At 37.1% G+C, this 20890-nt stretch overlaps 1 protein-coding gene across 12 annotated transcripts in view; it reads right to left on the bottom strand.

The window, feature by feature from the left end:
- The window catches only part of HMG20A (high mobility group 20A), a 75942-nt gene that overhangs the window by 41112 nt on the left and 13940 nt on the right, over positions 1-20890 (bottom strand). For 3 of the 12 annotated variants that reach the window (XM_087856759.1, XM_045795128.2, XM_087856761.1), the window contains one exon: positions 7457-7558. The exons of 5 other annotated variants lie outside the window; for them this stretch is intronic. In XM_087856759.1, coding sequence (XP_087712885.1) covers positions 7457-7521 — 65 coding nt within the window. In that variant the 5' untranslated portion in view covers positions 7522-7558. Of the gene's footprint in view, positions 1-5644; positions 5726-7401; positions 7421-7456; positions 7559-20890 lie in introns of those variants that run through there. 4 more of the 12 variants (XM_087856760.1, XM_045795134.2, XM_087856764.1 and 1 more) reach the window with 3 other exon arrangements.

Genomic DNA, 20890 nt, shown 5'->3' with positions numbered 1-20890 from the left:
AGCCCAGAAATAAACCCATATAAATATATTCAACCCATCTCTGACAAAGGAGCAAAGGTAATGAAGCAGATTGTCTTTTAACAAATGGTGCTAGAAAAACCAGACATCACATGCCAAAAAAAAAAAAAAAATCTAGACATAGACCTTATATTTTTCATGAAAATTAACTGAAAATGGATCAGAGGGGCACCTGGGTGGCTCAGTAGGTTTAGCGGCTGCCTTCAGCTTGGGTCATGATCCTAGGGTCCTGGGATCCAGCCCTGCGTCATTGGGCTCCCTGCTCAGCAGGGAGCCTGTTTCTCCCTCTTCCTCTGCCTGCTGCTCCCCCTGCTTTTGCTCTCTCTCTCTCTCTCCCTCTGTCAAATAAATAAGTAAAATCTTAAAAAAAAAAAAAATGGACTAGAGACCTAAATGTAAAGTGCAGAACTACAAAATTCCTATAGGGTAACACAGGAGAAAATCTAGATGACCTTGGGTATAGCAATGACTTTTTAGACAGAACAACAAAAGCACGATCCAGGAAAGAACGAATTGATAAAGTGGACTTCCTTATAATGAAAAACTGTTCTTCTGAAAAAGACAATGTCAAGAGAATGAGGAGACAAGCAGACAAGCCACAGATTTAGAGAAAGTATTTGCAGAAGTCACATCTGACAAAAAACTGTTATCAAAAATATACAAAGAACTCTTCAATCTTAACAGTAAGAAATAAAGAACTCATTTAAAAAATGGGCAAAAGACGTGAACAGACTCCTCACCAAAGAAGATACACAGATGGCAAGTATCCATATGAAAAGATGTTCAATATCACATGTCATTAAGGAACTGAAAATTAAAATGAGATACCAATACATAGCTATTAAAATGGTTAAGATCCATAACACTGACAACACCAAATGCTGAAGTGGATTTAGAACAAGAGCTCTATTCACTCCTGGTGGGAATGAATGCAAAAATGGTACAGCCACTATGGAAGACAGTTTGGTAGTTTCTTACAAAACCATATTCTTACCAGCAATTGAGTTCCTTGGTCTTTACCCAAAGGAACCGAAAACTTACATCCACTAAAAACCTGAACATGAATGTTTATGGCAACTTTATTCATAACATCAAAATTTGGATGCAACCATGTCTTTCAGTTGGTGAGTGGATAAACAAGCTATAGTACATCCAGATAATGGAATATTATTCAGTGCTACAAATAAATGAGTTATCAAACCATGAAAAGACACGGAGTAAACTTAAATGAATATTACGAAGTGAAAGAAGTCAATCTGAAAAGGCTATATACTGCATGATTCCATCCATATGACATCCAGATCAGGCAAAATATGGAAACAGTAAAAAGATGAGTGACTGCCAGGATTAGAGGGGAGGCAGGGGTGATATAGGCAGAATGCAAAGGATTTTCAGGGTGATATAGGCAGAATGCAAAGGATTTTCAGGGTAGTGAAAGTATTCTGCACAATACTACAATTGTGGATACATATCATACATGTGTCAAATCCCACAGAAGGTACAACACCAAGAGTGACCCCTAATGTAAAGTAGGGTTTTGGGTGATGATTATGTCAATTAAGCTTATTGATTGTAACAAATGTATGACGTTGCTTGAGGATGTTGACGGTGGAGGAGATTGTGGCATGTCTGAAGACAGGGAATATGTGGGAAAATTTGTGCTTTCTGCTTGATTTTGTTGTGAACCTAAAACTGCTATAAAACATGAAGTTTATTAATTAAAAATTGCCATAAACATTATATATTTATTATGTCATAATTATACAATTTATAATAAAATAGTGCTGTTATAAACATTCTTAAGAATAAATACAACTGATTTTGATATGCATGCAATTTAACCAGAGTAGGTGAAAGCACAAAGACTTACTAGAGAACAGTCTACCAGCTGTGAACATTAAGCTAAAAGCAGTCAGTAGGCTGTAGGCATTAATACATTTTACAGAGGGAATAAGAACACTGGCTAATCCCATCAGGCAGTTAACTGGGGTTTAGTTAAGTGAAATTCAGTTAAGAACTCTTTCACTGTAGGTTTTGTTTTTTTTGTTTTTTTTGTGTTTTGTTTTTTTAAAGATTTTATTTATTTACTTGACAGAGAGAGAGACAGCCAGCGAGAGAGGGAACACAAGCAGGGGGAGTGGGAGAGGAAAAAGCAGGCTCCCAGCGGAGGAGCCTGATGTGGGGCTTGATCCAGAACTCCAGGATCACGCCCTGAGCCAAAGGCAGACGCTTAACGACTGAGCCACCCAGGCGCCCCGTCACTGTAGGTTTAGGTTTTGATACGGGAGATGAGAAGGAAAAAGATAATGAAATACTTACTTTTTTGGGTGGGGTAGTTAGTATGGGGGAGATAACTGGAATATACATATAAGGCTTAGGGTTATTTCAAGAGAAGGGCACATGGAGGCATGTGTCTGGCTGGGGGTTAGGTGGGGATGTGCAGAAAATATGGCTCTCTATTCCTAAAATCTAGAGCCTAGGCTACTACTAAGTATAAATATTATTAATTTATATATATACATTTTTAAGATTTTTTTCAGTGAGAGAGAATGTGAGCAGAGGGAGAGGGAGAATCTCCAGCAGATTCCCCACTCAGTGTGGAGCTGGATCTCAAGACCCTCAGACCGACCTGAGCTGAAATCAAGAGTTGGATGCTTGCTTAATTGACTGAGCCACCCAGCTGCCCCTATTATTAATTTTAAAAAATGTTGGTAGGGTAGTGTAGGAATTATTATTTTTTATTTTTTAAAAAAGATTTTATTTATTTGTTGGGGGGGCAGGGGCACAAGCAGGGTTAGAGGTAGGCAGAGGGAGAAGCAGGCTCCTTGCTGAGCAGGGAGCCCGATGCAACACTTGATCCCAGGACCCTGGGATCAGGACCTGAGCCCAAGGCAGACACTTAACCGAATGACCCACCCAGGAGTCCCGGTAGTGTAGGAATTAAACAATAAAGAAATGGATTCATTCACTTGACAAATATTTACTGAGTATCTAACATTCCAGGCACTTTCTATGTACTGGGATACAAGTAGTGATCAAAACAGGCCAAAATCCCTGCTCTCACACAGCTTACAGTACACTGGGATAGAAAGACAAAAAAAAAAAAAAAAAAAAAAAAAAAAGATGAAAAAAAAGTAAAATGAATAATGTCTCATAGTGACAAGTACTAAGAAAAAAATAGAGCCAGTAAAGTGGCCAGGAAGAGTTAAAGAGAAGAGGGTGTCTGGAATTTTAAATAGAGGCCAGGAAAGACTTCACTGAGGCCTGAAGGAAATGAAGGGGAGAACGATGCATGTATGTGAGGGTACAGGGGTCAGGGCAGGGCGAACAGCCAGTGCTAAGGAGGATACTGAATGTGACTGAAGGAGGCAAATGTGGCTGCACAGAAACAGGGGCAAGAACAGTAGATAAGGTCTGAGAGCCGACTAGGGATCAGACAGGATACGGCTTTGTGAGTCATAGTAAGGACTTTGGCTTCTTACTCTGAGATGAGAAGCCACTAGAGGTTTTGAGTAAATGACACATGTTAGTAAATCTGACATTTTTAAAGGACCACTCTGGCTGCTGTTTTGAGAACAGAATGAAGAGCAGAGAGGGTCAAAGGTGGAATAAGGAGTTCATTTGGAAATCTACTGCAATAGTCCATCTGAAAGATGATGGCGGCTTGGATCACAGTGGCAGTAGTGGCGGTGGTGAGAAGCGGTTAGATTCTTGATTTTGAAGAACCAATTTCTCAGGTCAGAGTAACTGAAAAAAAAATTAGGACTAAAATCTATAAGCTGTGACCTGCATATATTTCAATTGTAGACTCATAACCTATTTAGTGATAAAGGGTGGGCTATACTAACAACACACTACTTGCAATTTTTGTGAAGTTAAATATTGTACAGTGTTTTTTGGGGCCACAAAGGAAATAATCCAGTCTCATTTAATGCAGATGCGTGTAGAGTTTATATTTCGCCAACAAGGATTTGTTGAGCACTTTTACTGTGTGACCAAGATTGTGCTTGGTGCCAAGCGGTATGTAGATTTGCTTTATAGAATTTTACAGTCTGTTACGGTCCTTGGTCTAGAGATACTATTCTCAAAACAACAAGAAGTGGGAAGAAGAGGCCAGAATTAGAAACAAACATAAATCATCCATCTTTGTGATTTTTTGAAGTAAAAGTTTCACAAACTTTTGAGTCAGATATTTTCTCTTAAAAACATTGGAAGTATTAGATCATCTAAAGAAACTGAGCACTGTTTAGATCTCCCTCTAGACAGTTTGGTTACTGTACGTGAATTTCCCCCCCACAATGGAACCCTGATGGAGAACTGTTTTCATTAGGACACAAAATGTGTTGTGAGAAAAAAGAAAACCCCAAACCTCTAGAAATAGTGTTTCATATTGGGTGTAAAGCACGGCAATAACACAGGCAAAATACTTACCTCTTCCAAAGCAAAAATCTGTCATTTTATAAGAAGGGTGTTGCCTTTTAAGTTCACAGTCCACCTCTCTGGTTTCTTCATGGTGCAACGGTGGGTCCTAAGTGGCCCTTCCTACATAGGCTATCTAAGCACTGCTTTTATTATTAGTAAACAAGGAGATAACTGCCCAAGTAAGATAACTTCCGGCCTAGTACTGGAACTAAGAGTTAAAGTAATCCAATAAAACTTGGCATTACTTTATCTGGGTAGAGTACGTTGCCAAACAATTTCCTGGGACACTTGGGTACTATGAAATAGTAAAAAGGTGGGTGTGTATGTGGTGGGGGGTTGAAGGGTAGGAGGAAGGTGGGGAAGAGGAACACCATAATGGGCATACTCCCAGTAGGAGGCCATATGATAGACAAAAAAGTGTTTTCAACAGGGGGCGCCTGGGTGGCACAGCGGTTAAGCGCCTCCCTTCGGCTCAGGGCGTGATCCCCGTGTTATGGGATCGAGCCCCACATCAGGCTCTTCTGCTATAAGCCTGCTTCTTCTTCTCCTGCTCCCCCTGCTTGTGTTCCCTCTCTTGCTGGCTGTCTCTATCTCTGTCAAATAAATAAATAAAATCTTTTAAAAAAAAAAAGTGTTTTCAACAATATGCAATGTTATAATCTAATTTTACATTTGGAAAACCAAAGCAATTAAGTATACAAAGCGCAGAAAGTTAATGTTCTTGTTTGGTGAACACATATGTATATTTTTTCACTTACTTCTTGGTGATTCTCATGGAGGGTATATTAGAATAGAGGAATTTTATGTTTATCAAGAGGGGAAATGAGTTTTAAACAAGTTTGAAATCAGTTTTAAAGCTGAAAAATAAAGCTTTCACAGTTTATTATATGTAACTATGATATGCATTGAAGACAGAGCTAAATAAGACTGACAAGAAATTCTTTTCCTTTTACAGTTCATGACGTAGTGCGGGACAGATGGACAAACAGTAAAAAAAATGTAAAGGTTGTAGCTGATGTGTGTAAAGATATTTATTTAAATCTATGAGAAAAACAGGGAAGAGACAGATGAATTGAACAGATGGAGTGACCAGATAACTGCTCATTATCATAATAAATTCACAGATGCACTGGAGATCTGAAGGCAGCAGAAAATACCAGCTGAGTAAATTCCTGGGAAGGAACACTTAGCGTAGGGTACTCACATGTTTGGAATCTAGTTTCATATCAGGGAGGTAGACAGGATTCCTTTCTTGCTCTAAAACAAAATGGTTCAAGCCTAGAATCTGAGGAAAGCAATGAATGAGAGGGCAGAAGAAACAAAGGTCCCTACTATTTTGACCCAAATAAAAAGTTACTAGTTAACAGTTCTAGGGGAAGGGTCCTATTGGTTCAAGGAACAGTGCTCCTCTATTTTCTTATATTTTACACTGTTCTCTTCAGCTCAAACCTGCAGCTGCGAAACAAGACTGCAAAGAAGAGATGGAAAGAATGTTCCTTTCTATTACAGGCAGCAACTCCCAAACCTTTTACCCTTTCAAAGCCGATGAATACTAAAAGATGACACGTTATGAGAAGGAAAATTGCAGATCATTTATAAAAACTATAGTGTAAAAAAAAAAAGGAAAGAGACTCCATCAAAGTGTTCATTTTAATCAACTCACAAATTAAATTCTCTTCCTAGGAAGAATTCTTAAAAGAGAAACAGAGAGCTTTGGGTAGTAGGGAATTTTTCTTCAGCCAAAAGTTGAAGAAAAACAAAACAAAAACCCAAAACACTTTAGTTGCAGGGAGGCCAAGCAGTAATAGTCCTCACTACTTTGAACAATAAAATGAAATTCAGTTTTCCTCACGAAACAAGTAAGACATAATTGTGATGTGCTTAATAGAACAGTTTCAACTGAAAAGGAGAAAATTTAAAACATGATTATATTTCTATATCTTGATTTTAAATCTTATATCTTCACAATGCTCAGGACTTCAGAAAGTAAATCAAATGGTCCCTGAATTCAACTTTGACATATTTAATGCTCCAGAAGTACAGTTTCCTAGGAACATTGTTCCTTTAAATACCCTACCCAATTATGATAAGGCTTTGCCCTTTACACAGAGAACCTCTAGGCTCTCACCCACCCAGGCACTTCTGACCAAATGGATGGATGTTATCTTCCTGGTTTATTTTGTTACCCATTTCACTTTTCTTTTCTTTTCTTTTTTCTTTTCTTTTCCTTTCATTTTCTTCCTTCCTTCCTTCCTTCCTTCCTTCCTTCCTTCCTTCCTTCCTTCCAGTCATTTATCAGAGACAGAGAGAGAGCATACCCAGGGGAAGCAGCAGGCAGAGGGAGAGGAAGAAGCAGGCTCCCCGTTGAGCAGGGAGCGGGCCACGAGGCTCAATCCCAATCTGAGCCAAAGGCAGATGCTTAACCAACTGAGCCACCTAGGCGTCCCTCGTTTCCTTAGTTTTTAGGTGAAAAAGGGGAAACAAACTGAGGGTTTCAGAAGGCAGGGGCGTGGAGGGGGATGGGGTAGCCGGGTGATGGGTATCAGGGAGGGCACGTGTTGTGATGAGCACTGGATGTTACACACAACTAATGAAGTATTGAATACTACATCAAAAATTAATGATGACTGTATGGTGGCTAACTGAACATAATGGGAAAAAAAACCAAACAAACCACATTATCAGGGTGCCTCGGTGGCTCAGTTGGTTAAGCGTCTGCTTTGGGCTCAGGTCATGATCTTGGGGTCCTGGGACGGAGCCCCATGTCAGGCTCCCTGCTCAGTGGGGAGTCTGCTTCTCCCTTTCCGTCTACCCTCCCTCCCACCCTGCTTGTGCTCGCTCGCTCTCTCTCAAATAAATACATAAATAAAATCTTTGAAAAAAATAAGACCACATTATCTGTAACTCTGAGGAATAACCACACTAATTAAATCACCTCAAAGATTCTTGGTGTGTACTTACTAAAATTTGACAAATTTGTATTTCCAGAGTTGCTTACTGCTGTTCAAAGACTCACTTGTCCAGTAAGGCAGGACTAGGTCCCAGGGAGCAGTGCGGAATGAAGAGCTCTTCTTTCTGCATTAAGTGCACCCACTTGTTTGTGTTAGCGCAGCTACCTCTGTCAAGAACAGAAATCCACTAGATCACGAAGCAGAGGCGTTACATGATTATCTGCTTTCAATACCTTCATATGTAAAATGGGGCTAATACCTTCTCCATTTAACTCAAAACGACGGGTGAAGATCAAATAAATATTTTTTTACGTGCTCTACAAATAATAAAAGAATGTGAAAACTCTTCTTGCTAATCATGTTACAAAGTTTTCAATGAAATATTTGAGAAAGTATACTATACAGACTATAATTATATTAAAAGACCAGATACAAAAGAAAAAATACTGGAAGGAAACACACCAAAATGCTCAAAGTAATTATGTTAGGGTGGTGGAATTATGAGTAATTACTTTCTACTTTTTGTTTTAACTTCCCAGCATCCAGTCATATGGTTATGTTACTTTAAAGAAAGAGGAAAGTGCCATCGAGAATCATAGGCTTTTTGGGGTGCCTGGGTGGCTCAGTTGTTAAGCGTCTGCCTTCTCTGCCTTGGCTCAGGTCATGATACCAGAGTCCTGGGATTGAGCCCCGCATTAGGCTCCCTGCTCCACTGGGAGACTGCTTCTCCCTCTCCCACTCCCCCTGCTTGTGTTCCCTCTCTCACTGGCTGTCTCTCTCTGGGTCAAATAAATAAATAATATCTTAAAAAAAGAAAGAATCATAGGCTTTTTAAACTTCAATTTTAATTTTACACACCATACATAAATATACTTTCTTTTTTAAGGTTTGACTACACATAAAGCTAAAATTCCCTTTGACCTGATTCTCCCCACTCCCCTCTCCAGAAAATATACCATTAGAGGAGTTAATATCTGATTCTGAAAGGAGCCTCAGAGAGAACTTCTAGTGATACATTCATTCTCTCTTTCTCTCTCAGAATTAGGCCTACAGGGCAAAGAAGAGCAAACATGTCTTGCAGGAAGAGCATGAGGGCACAGTTTATGAACTCAGCATTTTATATTAAAAAATTCATTTAAATTCTTCATTCAATTTTATAGAACAGTGTTTACTTTAACACATGAATGTCTGAAACTCCAGGAGACCAGGGAAAGCATCTTGTACTCTTAAAACAATAATACATTTCCTTGTGAGTGCAATACCACACAGCACAGCTTAGGTTCACCTTCCTGGCAGATAACGGACACATTCTGATACCGAGAAAAAGAAGTGTTGTGACTTTCTAGTCCTTCTCTACTATACAGCAATATAATGAGAAATTCTACTATTGGCTAGAAATGTATGGTTAATTCAATTTATACTCTGTTATTTTTCCAGATACAATTACATGACAATACACTGCAATTATCATACAAAAATCCCATTTAATTATGGGAAAATAGTTCATGACTATGAGTTTAATATGGCTTGGCATCTCCTTAAAAGGTTTAATTTGGAAAATTACAATACATCTGAGGTTCATCAATGTATATTCTCATGTCACTGGGAAAAAAAGGAACAAGCTTTTTATAAATAAGTTATCATTTTACTTCTTGCTGATATATCTTGAGATATACTTCAAACAGAATATACTTAATCCATCTCTAATTCCACTGTCATCTCTTCCCCTTCAGATTCCAAATCTAGTTAGATGAAAAAGCTCATCATTACAGTGTTTTTCCACAGAAGCATCTTCTCTGGAGGCATTTATTCTCATTACAAAGTCTCTCCAAATATCTAATTTGGTTCCGGGTGTTTAGTAACATTAACGTATTTAAAAGACAAAATTGATAACTTAAAATCAAGATGTGCCAATGCGAACTATGAGGAAATTCTAAAACAAGTTCGCTCACAATTTTGGGGCAGAGGCAACCAAAGCACCTCAAAGTTTTGAGAAAGGACTATGTGCCATATGAACAACTAGCAGGCCACCTGAGGCAGTAGAAAGAGCTCTGGAGTCAGGGAGTCTGGCTCTGAGTTCAGGCTATGCCACCAAGTAACTGTGCCTTCTGGGATCACTAAACGCCTCTAGCCCAAGTTCCTTCCTCTGCTAATGAAGGACAAAATGAATTCAGATTTGTCATACCATGACAGAACACCATGAAACAGTACATTCAATTAAATGATATGAATTAAAAACAATTTTACAAACTAGCAGAAGATAGGAATATACCAAAAATTTAACATAAGATCACAATGAACACGTATGTACATACACAAACATAAACGTTCTCAAAGCACAGTATGTATTTCTGGATTCTTCTGTTAGTATTTATTTGCTATCTGGAAGTGAGACATGGTTAAACTGAAGGCTCTGAAATCAGACTGCCTGGATTCAAATCCCATCTTTTATTTTCAGCTACAGAAATTAGTATCTCTGAACCTGTTCTCTCATCTGTGAATGAGGATAATAATAGTACCTACTATAAAAGTTATTTGAAGAATTTAGCCATGTAAAGCAGGAAGTATGGTATCTATCACATAGTAAGGGCCCAATAACAATAATGATAACAGTAATAGTAGCAAGCACTTATTGCGTGTTTATTAAGTAACAGGCACTATTCTAAGAGTTTTACATGTATTATCCCATTTAATCTTCACAACTACCATGGGGTAAATACTATCATTAGCCCTTATTTTATAGTGAACTATCCACAGAGAGGATAAATAATGTAACCAAGTTAACTGTGGTAGTCATTATAGTTATTCATGAATATTTTTAGTTTTTCTTTCAGGAACACAGTAAGATTACACCATGGACCTCAGAGGGTCAACTCACAGTAGCAAGGGTCCAAAAGCAATTTTCCATGTTCCCCTCTTCCATTACAGTGACTGTGATATATCACAATGGAGTTTATGTCAGCCTCCTTGCCTAACTGACCAAAAATAGCATAGCCCCCTGTTAACCCACTTTGGACAAGTAGCATGAGTGAGAAAGAAAGCCACTGAGATCCTGTAGTGGTTTTGTTATCACAGCAATAACCAAGTCTATCTTGATAGTAAATTTCAGATTTGGTATCATATTATCTACTTATTCGCAACTAATGCTGAAAGTTTAAGATTAAAATTATGGGAGAAAATAATACAATTCTATGCATTATCTAATTTAGTATCAGAATTTAAGAATTATCGGTCAAAATGTCTTCATAATCTTGGGCTAGGCGAAGACTTTTAAAGAGGAAGCAAAAAGCACCAACCAGAAAAGAGAAAAATGATGAATTAGAGTTCACCAAAGTTAAGAACATCTATTCATCAAAGACCATGTTAAAAGGGTGAAAAAGTAAGCCACAGACTGGGAAATAATATTTGTAACACATATATCCCCTAAAGACTCATATTCAGAATGTATAAAGAACTCCTACAAATAAATGACCCATTTTTTTTCAAAAGGGGATAAAAATAAAGCAAGTGCTTCATAAAAGAGACCATCCAAAATGATCAACAACCACAGAAAAAGAAATACTATAACATATTCACCAAAATGGCTAAAATAAAAGACTGACAATACACAGTGTTGACAAGCAACTGAAATTTTCATATGTTTCTGGTGGGAATGAATTTAAATGTGCCCAATCACTCTGGAAAAACGTTTGGCAATAACTGCTAAAATAAACCTATACTATGAACCAGCAACTGCATTCCTAGTAATATATCCTAGAGAAATGAGCGCTGATGTTCACCAAAAGACATGTAATAAGTATGTGCATAGCCCCATTATTAAAAACAGCCTCAAGATGGAACCAACCCATGTCTTCATCAATAGTGGCGAGGATACATGATGATATATTCCTACAATAAAGTCAGTGAAACACTTGCAGATTGAACTACTGCTACATGCAACATGGATGAACCTCACAGACAGAATGATGTCAGAAGAAGCCAGACCCAGAGAGTAAATATTCCATGAATCCATTCGGGTGATGTCTAAGTGAAGGTGAAACTACTCTTTGGGGACAGAAATCAGCATAGCAGTTATCTACAGTAGGGGGGGAGAGAGGGTACTGACTGGAGAGTCTCCTGACGTGCTGAAAATATTTGCAGATATATATATATATATATACACACACAAATTCATTGACTTGTTCACTGAAGATTTGTGTACTTTCCTGTAAATACCACAGTTTTAAAAATTTAAAATAAAAAAAGGAAGCACTGGTTTAGATAAGAATTCCAGGACCGAAAGTTCCCACTAACATCACCAGGTCCAACTATACATCCAAGGCTCAGGTCTCAACCTGAATGCTTTCTTGGGAATGTCTGAAAAGCTCTGACCATTAGGTTTTTCTTTATAATGAACCCCAAATCTATTCCCAAAGACCTTCCATCCTTGGGTTCTCTTTCTACTCTTTTGGGGACAAATAGAACAAGTGTGCTCCCTCTTCTAAATCATATTCCCTCAGTTATCCCAAGACTAATCTGATGCCTGCTGAGATTCCTTTCAGCTGTAAAAATTCTAGAATTCTGTATTTTTATTAGTCCACATTTCGTTCATTTGCTCTTTCTCTACATCTCTGTAGAACTTTACTCTTTCAACCAAAGTATTCTAAAGTTAAGCTTCAACCTGAGTAGAAACCAGCTTGTAGATTTTTACTCAAAATGTGAATTTTAAATGTAGGTCAATATTTACAGTATATAGCTGGCCACATCTGTATGCTAATGAGAGCAGGAAGGCACATCTCTCAATGCTTAATACAGGAGAATACCAGAGTTCCCTATGAAAGATACCTAGCTCACCTGGATTTGAGAATGCTTACCATTAAATGTTTAGGCTGCAAAGATGAGAAGTGTATTTCTTAGAGAAAGACTAAGTCAAGGCAATGGTGATTATTTTGGCCAGTATATACCAAATAAGGATGAATATATGGAAAACACTGGTTATGCCGAAAGTGATGAATCCGAGTGTGCTTCATGAACAAACATAAAAGCATTTCTCAAAGAGCCAACTGAAGCATTCATGGAATTGTGTATTTTAAGGCATTCAAAAGTCTCTACAGAGTAAAGTTTAGGAGATAAATGTAAAATCAGAATGAGATTTTTCTCACAGTCAAGATAATGTATGTTCTAGCAGTACTCAGGCATTCTGTTTAAAAAGTGAAACACTGAAAGTTTGCCTGTATAATCATTTCATACCTACGACTGCCCTTTTACACTGCTACAACCTCATATTCTTACCATTCTGTCCTTTATTGAATGGACTAGAACAATAATCAAGACAGATTCAAGATTATATACAAAATCTGCAACATGAATTATGCAAAATAAAATGTATTCATTTCATGACTCTGGGGAAGTTTTGAGGCAGAATACAAAGTAAGAACAAGAAGGAAAATCTACTAACAGTAATGCTTTATTGTAATCTGGGAGAGAAATTCTTGCATGGCTGTGCTCTTCAAGACTAAAGGTGCCCTGAAATCGATGGTTTTATGGAGCTGGCAGAGAAATATGGATGGATTAAAAGCCTGAAGGCAGTAAAGGTCATCTATCAGACTGAACCAGGGAAATTCTAAACACATCTCAAGATTCTCATCAACAACAATGAACTGAAGGCTCAAGCTCCACACTGCTCAATGATGTACTGATCTTTAAGGAGGAAACTAAATGTGCCAGGATACCTGACAGAGTTTAGCATCTGACATCAAACTCTTACACTTTTCTGAACTCCTCTAGAGCTGCCGACTTTTTATTCATCAAATGCTTGGCACTTAAACTATTATCAGGAATCTTCCTTTAATGTGCTATAGGCAATTCACACTTATCAGCTATCCATAATCTTTTCCTCAAAATCTGTTCCCCTCCCCATGTTCTCCATGTTGGCTGAGCGTACTCTACTCTGTCACTAAGGCTAAAAACTTGAGTCCTTTTCAGTGTTTCCCCTGCTCTTCCTGCCACAATGAATCCCTCACCAAGCCCAGCTGAATTCTGTCCTTTCTTCTGGGGCCTGTTATTACTGTCTCAGTTAGCGGCTTCAGTTTTCTTGGCCTGAGTACTTCAACAGCCTCCTGCCTGCCTGTCCCTCCTGACTCCAGTCTGTTTCCACACAACTACCAGTGATCATTCTAGAATAAAAATCTGATCATGCATATCATTCTTTGTTTAAAGTCATTCAAGAGGCTACCCACTGTCCTCAGGTATTTCTACTTTTTACGTTTTAAAATTGTTTGAAAGCATAAAAATTATGCTTGCTTTAAGTCTTTAAAGTGTTTTACAATAAGGATACATTATTGTATCATTAGAACAAGCAATAACACTTGGCCCCACAATAGGGAATGATCACCTTCAACCAGTTTTGGGATCAGGAAAAGGAACATTTAAATGAAATACAACATAAAAAGCTTCTAGGGCACTTGGGTGGCTCAGTAAGTCGAGTGTCCGACTCTTGATTTTGATTTTGACTCAGGTCATGATCTCAGGGTTGTGAGATCAAGCACCTCATCAGGATCCCCACTCAGCAGAAAGTCGGCTTGAGGATTCTCTGTCCCTCTCCCCACTCGCATTCTTTTCCTCTCTCTCTAAAATAAAAACAAGTAAATCTTTAAAAAAAAGTTTAAATTAAAACAATGTATTAAAAACAACTATATCTTCCCTACATTGAATTTACATCTTTAGTACCCTCTCTTTGTTCTTGCATGAAGTATCTTACAAATTTATCCCCTAGGTTGTAAGATGCATTTGGCTTGCTAATAAGACTGTTACACAGGGCTGGTAAATATTCAGTGAAAATAAAAATGCAGCCCTGACCTTCTCTTTAAGTAAATAAAAGAACAATAAATTATATCAAATAGCTTGTGTCCAGGAAATAAATAAAATTATGAAAAGATAAGTATCGTAAGATTAAATGCTCCATATGCATCTTTAGTCTTCTACCTATGATGGAGTTTACTCTTAGTTTTTGAACTGGAAAGATTATTTTTCACAGTGTCATATTTAAACACATGGTTTAGCTCTTCAGATTAACAAATTATTCAGATAGAGTGATTTCTAGTCTCTCCCATAACCCTTTTAATTACAGTATTTATGTTCTTTCCGGCAATACATTTCTGTTGCTATCAACTCCAAAATCTCTTGAGGGCAAATGCCATTCAATATTATTATACATGCATTACCAAGTAAGGTAGGAGAAGCTGTTAAACCAACTGAGATCCCATGATGCCAGTTTCATTTCAATCTGCCTTCCAGGCTCCCAAAACATGTCAGCACTATTGTAGTAAAGTAGGTTATAAGTTTTGGATGATGTGATTTGCTTGAAAGACAAAGAGCAGAGTATACAGCAGACTATTACAGGTCATAGCAAAGTAAGTTCAGATCTGTAGCTACAATTTATGCTTTATTATGCGTATTTACTAAGTACTGAAACAATGAACGTGAAGCCCAGCTAAGAGTTGAACACACCAGGTTACACATGCTTTTCCTACCTTCTAAGAGGGCACAGTTACAAGAAAAAAAAAAAAAAAAAGAACAATGTAAGTGCTTAGGAGGAAAAAAGTTCTCACAATCATACTATACTCATAAAATGATGCACCGCTGAACTTAAATCCACTTAATCTATTTGAAAAACAGCACTTTGAATTTCAAATCTTTGAACTCAAGGCTCCTATCAGATGATGATCAACTGCTAACAGGACAGTGTCCTTGATATAAAAATGGTTGCTGTACCACTGGCTAAGCATTTTCTACTTTTTAATAACGAGGATGCAATTACACCAATTCATCCTTGGTCTTCCACCCAGCCCCCTTGGAGCAGCAATATTCATTTGTAGGGTAGCACTCTAAGGTAGGATGCAAAGAGAGATCAATTCCAATCCTACGCACCAGTATTATTTTATTGTATGACAGACATTAAGCTACACACAAAAATTGAGTTGTAATTTCTAGTATGATAAGGTTTCACTTATCTAAAAAAACATTAAACTCGCTGCAGAAATGAATACAACTCTAGAAACAATGACATAGGCATAAAAGGGAAAGATTGTAAACAATACATCTACTCTGCTCCTTACCAATGATAGTACTAAACAAATCAGAGAAGATACATAATTAGTAATCGCTGAAAGCTAGAAAGACATACTTGGCCCAAGTTTTTCTTGGTACAATAAATGAATCTGTACACTATCCTCAGTATCATGTATTGCTAGAGAAAGATTTTAATTAGACGCCAGGGAGAAGAAATCTGCCAATTAGAATTTTGCAAGTAGTTTGTTTTGCTAGGAAATAAATGCCTAGCAGCTGACATTGTCTTTCTGGCAAAATAAAGCTGCTCTTTCCCCTTTTTTGAAATAAACATAAAAACCATCATGTTTATTTAATACACTCCCTAAATTGGCAATTAGCTTGAAAAGACTGTTCTTACATATGGCAGAGACCCCTGTACTTAAATATCCCCACCCCCTCTATAATCATAGTTTACCATATTTGTATGTTGTTACAGTACTATAGAAAGAAAGTCAATATTTCTCTAATATATTATTTCACTAGCTCTAGAGCCAGTGATCTACATTTTAAAAATCTGAAGAAAAAGCCGGCAGTAGCAACCAGAGGATTGTGAAATTCAGAAACTTATTTAGTCATACCCGAGAGCAGACATTTTAAAACTCCTATGAGCCTTAATTTCATTGATATGAAAATAGCTACGAATGTCTGGTAAATCTGCAAATATCAATAAATAGATGAAGCTCTAAAAATTATTTCACCAAGAGAGAATTAACAATTTTGCTAAAGGTAGAATAATGATGATGTTGATAGTGATAATGTCAGAAACCTGGCTTTTCAAAAGCATTCAAAATCTTCATTCTTGTTCTGCACCCCTTCCCTACCATGGCCCTGAATCTGCTTATATGCACAGTAAACATCTGGCATGTTTTTTTTCAATTTATGGGAGAATTCTAAGTATGGTATCTAGACCTTAGAAATAAAGAATACCTCATTTACTATACATTAAGAAATATGCTAAATCCCTAAAACTCTTCCTCTTGAAACAAAATTTATCTGGTCTAAAATTGGGTAGTAAACAGGCATTTTTAAATGTTTTTTTTCATGCTAGTGGCCTGAAAACTGCTTCAAATTTCTGGACTTATCATTTTCTACCAAACATACAATGAAACACCTAATTTTACTGAAATTAGCTTAAAAACAATTAAAATTTTAATTAAAAACTAAGTCTAAGATGAAGAAAGCAAACATAAGCTCCTAAGAAAATGTAGAATATTTTGTAACATCAAATCATAATAGCTCTGTATAGTTTATGAAACATATGAAGATAGTAGTATTATGAAATGTGGTCATTTTTGCCTTGCTGTGATTAAAAGGCATGTCATATACTTACTGTGGTGGCATTTCAACATACTTGTATGACCAAAAGAGCTAATAATCTTTACATGAACAATCCTGTCAATTCTAGTAGCAAGCAAATGCAATTAGACCACCTTTCCTTTGTAGTGCTGTAAGAATTATAAGAAAAAAAATGAAGTTCTAGAAACGAAGACAAATTACTTAGCCGAGACTGCCAGTGACAACACTCTGCCTCTAGTTTTTAAGAGCTCTAATCTAAGAAATGTGGGCAGGCGTATTCCTCTTTGGGGGCTTAAATAAAATTTGCCCACAACTGACAGTTCAGCTTAGCACATAAACTATACATCACTGAGAAGACTGACTTATCAAAAATGGTCTCCAGGCATTACAATGATTACGTGATGCCTTTCTCAGAGAGCAATTCTGAAGAAATAAAGGACTAACCCAGAGGAAACCCTTTCATGCTCCCAGGGTACAGGCACACAAATGAAATAGTTCCTGACTTATAATTTACCTAAGGTGGCATGCTATCTTTTCTCATTTACCATATATTTACTAAACATATAACATAGGCATTTAGTTAAGATACCAGAACTACAACAGGGAGCAAAACAGTCTCTGTTGTCATGAAAGTTACGGTTTGAAGTGAAAGACATCAAGCAAATATACCAATAAACAAAATTTAAAATCAAAAAATTCTATGAAGGAAAACAGAACACTATAGAATAACAGTGGGAGCTGTCATTTAGACAGGGCACCTTTCTACAGAAGTGCGCTGAATGTTAAATAGGTACCTTCCATGCTGAATATAGAGGTGAGAAGGAACTTGGTGCTTTGGAGGAAGTGGGAGAAGGCTAGAGTGGGCTGTAGAAAATGATCAGGAAAGGAGAGCAGTAAAGAAAGATAAGCAAGAACTAAATCCTGCAGAGATGTGGGGCTATGTTAAAGGTTTGGGTTTTTCTCCAAAGTGTAGGAGCAAACCTTTGAAGAATTTTAAGGAAAGGCATGATATATTTACGCTTTTGAAAGGATCATTCTAACTTCTGTGTGAAGAATGGACTGACAGGTAGTAAGAATGGATCTAGAAGGACCAGTTGGGAAGCTACTGCAATAGTCCTCCACAGCAAGATGGTGGTTTGAAATAGTATACTGGGAGTGGAGGATATAGAATAGAGGGTAAATTCAAGATCTGTTTAGGAAGCAGAATCGATAGAATCTAGTAGTGGTCTGGATGGGTGTGTGTGTGTGCTCATGTATGTGCATGGTAATGAGAGGTCTTTTTAAAAAAATATTTATTTATTTGAGAGAGACAGAGATAGTGAGAGAGAGCACGAGTAGGGAGGAGAGGGAGAAGCAGGTTCCCTGCTGAGCAGGTAGCCCGATGTGGGGCTGGATGCCAGGACCTCAGGATCATGACCTAAGCCAAAGGCAGACGTTTAACTGACTGAGCCACCCAAGTGCTCCGGTAATGAGAGGTCTTAAAAATGATTCAAGATGTCTAATTAGGAAGTTAGTAAATATTTATGGAGATATGATTTATAGAGATCAAGAAGATTGAAGATGTAGAAATAGGGAAAGAGCCAAGAGCTTAAGTAAGATTGAATATGATCATTGTAAGATGCCTTTGAGATAAATATCAAGTTGGAAGCTGAACACCAGACCCTAGAGCTCAGAAGTCTGGGTTGGTGATAGGAATTTAGGAATTTTCAGCACATATGGTGGTTGGTATTTTAAGTCAAGAATGTAAGAGATATCCTGGGGAGAGATGCTAGAGTAAGGAAAGAGGATTGAGTCCTGAGGAATTCAACAATTAGAAGATCAACAGAGAAGTTTGCAAAGGTGTGAAGAAAAAAAGATAAACCCAAATGTCGCTGAGAGATTAAATAAAATGAGAAAAGATGTCTGTTTTTTTGCAACATGGAAGTTATAAGCGATCTGGCAAGACCCTTCTGATGGACTGGTAGTCGTAGATAAGCATACCATCTACATGGTTTGTATGGGGGTGGGATGTCTAGAAAAATAACATAGCCTTAAAAGTCATTTGGAGGAGGTTAAGTAAACTAAGTTAGAAAAAATTATACAAATTATAAGTGCATAGCTTGTGAAAAGTATGACTTTCACCTACAATGTAACCCCTCCCATTCACTATCACCATAAAAGTAACTAGTGTGACTTCTAAACTGTAAATTTGTTTTGCTTGTTTTCAAACTTCATCCATACACTATATACTTATTTGTGTCTGGCTTCTTTTGCTCAGTATTATGCTTGATGATCATCCCATGTTGTTACAAGAAGAATTTATTCACCCTTTCTACTTTGATGGATGTTAAGGCTATTTATAATGCTACTATGAATACTCTGGTTCATTCTTGTCTTTTGGTGAATATATGTATAGATTTCTGCTGGCTGTACACCCCAGAATAGCTAGGTCAGAGGATATATGCATGTTCACTTTTAGAACATACAAACTGATTTCCAAAATAGTCTCAACGATTTACATACACATCTACCAATAGCATATTAAGTTTCAGTTGTTCCACATCAAGGTACTTGATACTGTCAGTCTTTTAAAATTTTAGCCATTTCTTAGGGTATGTAGTGGTATCTCATTGTGGTTTTGATTTGAATTTATTCAATGATTAACAATTATTGGATGCATGTTGGTTTTTGGATAGTTTCTTTTGTGGAGCACCCATTCAAGTATTTTGTCCTTTTGGAAATTTGGTTTTCTTTTTTCTCTTACTGATTTTTAGGAGTTTGACAAGTCCTTTATTAGATACATGGATTACAATTATATTCTCTCACTCTGTGACTTGTTTGTTCTCTTATAATAGTTATGTCTTCTGATTAATATAAGTTCTTAATTTTAATAAGGTTCAATTTAGCAATCTTCTCCTTCCTTTTTGGACCCTCACCTATTCCAAGATTGTTAAGGTATTTTCAGTTTGTCCCTAAAGTCTCATCTTTAACATTTAGACCTATGAACCAACTGGAATTGATTCTTGTGAGGTAGGAATCAAGATTCATTCTTTCCCCTCCTCACACAACCCACCACTATTTATTGAAAACTCTTCTTTCCCTACTGTGCTGCAGTGCCTTTGCTGTCATAAAATCAAGTAATCACATACATGTTAGGCTGTTTCTGGACTCTTTATTCTGTTCCATAGATCCATTTGTCTATCCTCGTGTGAATTATGACACAGTCTAATTACTGTGGTTTTATAGCAAACCCTGTTATCTGGTAATGAAAGTCTTTCAGCTTTGTTCTTAAGATTGTCTTGACTATTCTTAGTCCTTTTCATGTCTGTGTGGATTTTAAAACCAATTCATCACTCCCTTTTTCTACCCTATATATAAGCCATCTGGCATTTTATTAGGATTCTATTTAATCTATAGACCAATTTAGGAAGGAGTCAATCTTCACAGAACTGAGTTTCCCAATCTGATTATAGATTATTAGCTTTTAATTTCTGTCAAAGTTTTCTGTCAAAAGGTCTTACAAGACTTGTTTGATTTTTTTTTTTTTGGATTCTATTGTAAATGGTATTGTTTTTGTAAATTTCATTTTCTAACTTGTTGCTTGTATACAAATTAATTTTGTATTTTGATCTTGCATCAAGTAGTCTTGCTAACTTCATTTACTAATTCTAATAATTTGTAGATTTTTTACATTCCCAAGTAATATATTTAGGTTTATGAAAGAGACTGGCCTGTAAATATTTTCTCTCAAAATGTGATAGTCGGGTTTTGGCATCAAGGCTTTGCTGATTTCAGAAAACGAGTCAAATTCTATGAAAGATTTTAACTAAGATTGGGGTTACTTCTTTAAACATTTATAAGAACTCACCAGTGGGGCGCCTGGGTGGCTCTGGTGGGTTAAGCGTCTGCCTTTGGCTCAGGTCATGATCCCAGGGTCTTGGGATGGAGCCCAGTGTCAGGCTCTCTACTCTGCAGGGAGTCCTTTTCTTCCTCTCCCTCTGCCTCTCCCCCTGTTCGTGCTTTCTCTCTCTCTCTAATAAATAAAATCTTAAAAAAAAAAGAATTCACCAGTGAAGTCATCTAGGTATGACTTTCTTTGTAAATAAAATTTAAATAATGGAGTTAATGCCTTTAAC

This window comes from Ursus americanus, chromosome 28, assembly GCF_024610735.1.
Source record: "Ursus americanus isolate L20-20 chromosome 28, mUrsAme1.1.p, whole genome shotgun sequence".
Lineage (NCBI taxonomy): Eukaryota > Metazoa > Chordata > Mammalia > Carnivora > Ursidae > Ursus > Ursus americanus.
The sequence above is the reverse complement of the archived record's forward strand: the minus strand, read 5'-3'. Positions and strand labels throughout refer to the sequence as shown.